Source organism: Myotis brandtii, unplaced genomic scaffold, assembly GCF_000412655.1.
Source record: "Myotis brandtii unplaced genomic scaffold, ASM41265v1 scaffold18, whole genome shotgun sequence".
In the NCBI taxonomy this organism is placed as follows: domain Eukaryota; kingdom Metazoa; phylum Chordata; class Mammalia; order Chiroptera; family Vespertilionidae; genus Myotis; species Myotis brandtii.
Window position 1 is genome coordinate 3,668,623 of NW_005356674.1, and position 4,236 is coordinate 3,672,858.

General features: G+C 51.8%; 1 protein-coding gene across 1 annotated transcript in view; it reads right to left on the bottom strand.

Annotated features, from left to right (window-relative positions):
- The window catches only part of EPHB1 (EPH receptor B1), a 362,205-nt gene that overhangs the window by 12,517 nt on the left and 345,452 nt on the right, over positions 1-4,236 (bottom strand). Inside the window, exon 13 of the mRNA XM_005863544.2 lies at positions 1,644-1,793. Coding sequence (XP_005863606.1) covers positions 1,644-1,793 — 150 coding nt within the window. The remainder of the gene's footprint in view (positions 1-1,643; positions 1,794-4,236) is intronic.

The following is a 4,236-nucleotide window of genomic DNA, read 5'->3' on the forward strand; positions in this document are numbered from 1 at the left end:
TGCTTTGTCACACTTAGTATGCAATGAGTGTTTGTTGAATAAATGATTTGGAAATTCTGGAAGTCTAATATCAGAAATTCCATTTGTTTTCAGCATAGGTAAATGCATTTGCTGAGAATATCTTGAATGTCAACTCTTGCCTGTCAGATAGTTTCATAATCCATTCTATGTGTGCTGAATTGTTCTTAATCGGATTAACGTCCCTGGGCAGGACAAAATGGGTCTGCTTTTTCTGGCTAACACTTATTATTCATCTAGCTGATGTCGTGGGGGAAACCGGGGTGCAACTGATTCCATGAAGCAGCCTCGGCATTAATTCTGATACTTACTGATTCGACATGCTGCAGGAGCAGAGGCGAAGCGTGGATAATCACAGATAATAGAGGGCCCAGATGCCACACATGGTTGGCACTGGGACCTGGTTAAGGATGCAGCCATGTCACTGGCTCTGGGCTGAAGCTACTCTACTCATGGGAGTGGGGAGCATGGTCATAGCAGCACCCAACTCCTCTTTTGTCTCACTGGATAATGTTTTCTGGGCTCCCAGATCACCACCTTTCTCAGTCTTCACCGCAACCTGCCCTGGCTCTGAAGCTCTGCTGGATAGAGGGCTGGCTGAGTGCAGGCCTCTCATTTTACCAGCCTCAGAGCCCACCCACCCACGGAGGTGCTCCAGGTGGGGCTGGGTGCCCCACCTGGCGACCTGAATTGAGAACAACCCTGACTTTTTTGCTGGTAAGTTGAGGAAGATAATAACTACCTCCTCACCCCGCAACCCTGGGTGATAGGGAGAGCAAGCAGAGAACAGAGGTATGCAGGCTTTACAAACAGTGATCCTCTCACTTCTAAGGGAAGCATATGCATTCAAAATGCAAAGGGGGAGTGGGTCCTGGGGAATAGCCTAGGGTCACAGACAGTGTGGAAATCTGGGTAGGACTTTTGATTACTATTTTTTTTATCAAAGTGAATCATCCTCAAAAGGTTTCCAAACTTTTAGCAATTGTGGAGCAAAGGCTCCCATCTGGACCACCCCCAATGCCTCTACCTAAAGCATCTCAGATGACCCTTCTCTTTCCTTCCCAACCTTGCCCCTTGAGGGCAGCCTAAGGGATGACCTTCACACAGACAGGATCCCACTCCCGAGGCCTGTCTGAATCTGACCAGCTCTGGGAAGCGTGTTCAGCTCCTCCTTCACTGATAGGTGACACGGGCTCCTAGCAGAATGGATTCTCAGGAAAAATGGATTCTCTGAAGCTGAGAGTGAGAGCCTCAGAGGCAGAGTGCTTCCCTTCTACCTCCCATGGTGAAAGGAGAACACAGGCTGGGTGCTTTGAAGCACAGTAGACTTTCCTGCTTTTTTGTGGGTCTGATCTATTCATGGTCCATAGCCATGAGAACCAGCCACTTCTCCTAGATTGGCCTGGACACCTTTATAGGGTTTGGGATCATTGGGCCTTCACACCTACATGATGGGCTCTTTGCTTCACACATTGGTGCCAAAGAGGTCCCTGGATCCCCTGCCCTGAATGCCTCCAGTTCAGGTTATGATCTGGAGCTGAGAACAGTTAGGAGGGCTTGGCTGCCACTGCCTGTGGGATCCCTTGGATGGAGATCTGTAGCAATCAGGTGCTGCTGACACTTACGTCTTGGTTGGACATATCCCAGTAGGGTCTCTCTCCAAATGACATGACTTCCCACATGACAATCCCGTAGCTCCAGACGTCACTGGCAGACGTGAACTTGCGGTAGGCGATGGCCTCCGGGGCCGTCCATCTCACGGGGATCTTCCCTCCCTGGAAGAAGGAAAAGCCTGGTCAGCCCAAACATCAGATTTCTAGTTGAAGGCAGATGAAAATAAACAGCACACACATCTTTCCACTCTCCCACTCTTTGCCCCACTCTCATATTTCCTGAATTAGGACGGCCAGGATAGTCTGAGCCCCATGGGCAGGCCTCCGTTACTGCACCCAAGGCGCTCAAGATGGTGATAGGGAGAGCAAACAGAGAACAGAGGCATGCGAGCTTTGCAAACAGTAACACTCCCAGTCCTAAGGGAAGCGTATGTGTTCAAAATGCGTGGCCTCTGCTGGTCTCACACCAGGTGTGGGTGCACCACATATGAGGTGACGGCTGGTACTCAAACTTGCTTGCCCCCTAATTCCCTGCATATTGATTCTAATGTCACCGTTGGGTGGGAGGAGAGAGTGTAACGGTCGTAAATGCACTACAACATGAAATTCCATACGACATGCAACTGACTACATTGGCCACAAAATTTGGGTCAGGAGAAAGTAAAACAAACGAAAAAGGGGAGGAGGTTTTTCTTGCTCTGCAGCCTGCAGACAACCCTGGGCCGAGGTCCCTGTAGACGCCTGCTGTCCTCCCTGCCCTGCGTGGGAGTCAGCATCAGAGGCTGGAGGTACACTTTGCTAAAGGGCCCACCTACGTGCATAGCACTTGCCTTCTACCCCAGGCTCTAGGTTTATGTCTCTGAGGTTCACGTCTACTCCTCCTGGCCAGCAACTCCACCCTCAAAGTTCCGACATGGTTCTCTGCTTGGCCCTCTGTTTGTCTGCCAGACCTTGGCCTACTGTGTTTACTGAAGGGATGATACCCATTCATGCGGCCCATCAATCACTAGCCAATGAGCACTGCTTTGTGCCAGGCCCTTTCTGAGAGGCTGCTGCCAGAGATGAGCGGCCAAGGGCCCTGCCCTCAGGCTGCACAGGGGATGGGGAGACAGACACAAAGCACCAGATACTTAAAATGTATGGTTGACAAGATGAAAGTGATGAGGGTGAGGCTGAGGGGGATACAGGGTGTTCTGAGAACCAGAGGAGACTCCCTAACACAGGAGGGGGCAGGAACGGTAGCCAGGAGCAGGCAGAGGGGCCGTTTCCTGGAACCTCTGGTCAAGCATGGATACCAGTACTGCCCCATTCTGCCTGTGTGACCTGGAGCAAGTTACCTAACCTCTCTGTGCCTCGGTTTCTCATTGGCAATATGGGGGTGCTGATTGCACCTACATAGTCAGGTTGCTTTGAGGATTAAGTGGGTCACCATCCATACAGTGCTTGGGATGGGCCTGGGGTAGAGGGCAAGTGCTATGCACGTTAACTATTACTTCACTATCCTCAGTCCTGGAGGAGGAGGAGAGATGAATCAGGCAAAGAGAGGAGAGGAGGGAAGGCCGGGCAGAGGTGCAGGTGCAGGTGCTGGAGGTGAGAGAGAGGTGCTAGCTGCCAGGCAGCAGGATGGTGAAGCATGGTTTCCAAAGGGGAAGTAAGGCAGGTGAGCAGAGGGCAGGGCTCCCTCTGCAGGACACCGATGCCACTCAGAGGGGTAAAGTGGGGGCACTTCGAAAGGCTGGCCTCCAAAACACATCACTCACTAGAACAAATATGCTCCTCAAATTCGATGCTTCATGCAACTACCAGGATCTCACTCCCATGGCCCTTTTGTGATGCCTGGACTCCGCCTCCATAATACATGAAACCTGCCACTCCCGGGCTCCCCTCTCCTCAGCCTCGGGCTTCGGCTGAAGAGGCTATTTTTATTCTGACCGTTCTCACGATCTGTTCAAACCACCAGAGATACATGTTGGACTTTAGCTAAAATACATTAAAAATGTCTAAGAGGCTAAGCTGAGATGAGGGAGAGAGAAGGAGCAAACGGCAAAGTGTATTTTTATCTGGACTCCTACCCAGGGTCTGGGAGAATAGAAGGTGACCTGCTGGGCCTCCCCAGGCACACGCCCAGCTCCCTGCAGAAGGGCCATGGCAGGCTTCTGTGGTGGGAGATGTCCTCAGCGCAAATGCCAGCCACCAGCAACATGGCAAATGCCTGAGAGCAGGCTCGAGCTGCTCGGCAGCAGGGCGCGCTGTTCTCACCACCCCCAGAACAGGAATGGACTTTCTGCTTTTATCTGCATGGCACCCTTGGCTGGGAAAAAAGGTGGAAAATGCATCCAGTGACCCAGGAGTTGTCAAACACTTGGAGGCCAGGGTCCCATAGCTCAGGGGCCCCATGTTGTAAGTCACCATTAGGGGAGGGGGAACGTTGCCACACCTGGAGAGGACCTGGACCAGAGGAGAGGAGGAGAGGGGTTTCTGCTCCCTCATAATACCTGCGTTAAGTGAGGTAGGAGAGAGCAGGAGTTTAACTAGTGTGATTTGTGTGTGTGTGTTTAACAGAGAGAGAGAGAGAGAGAGAGAGAGAGAGAGAGAGAGAGAGAGA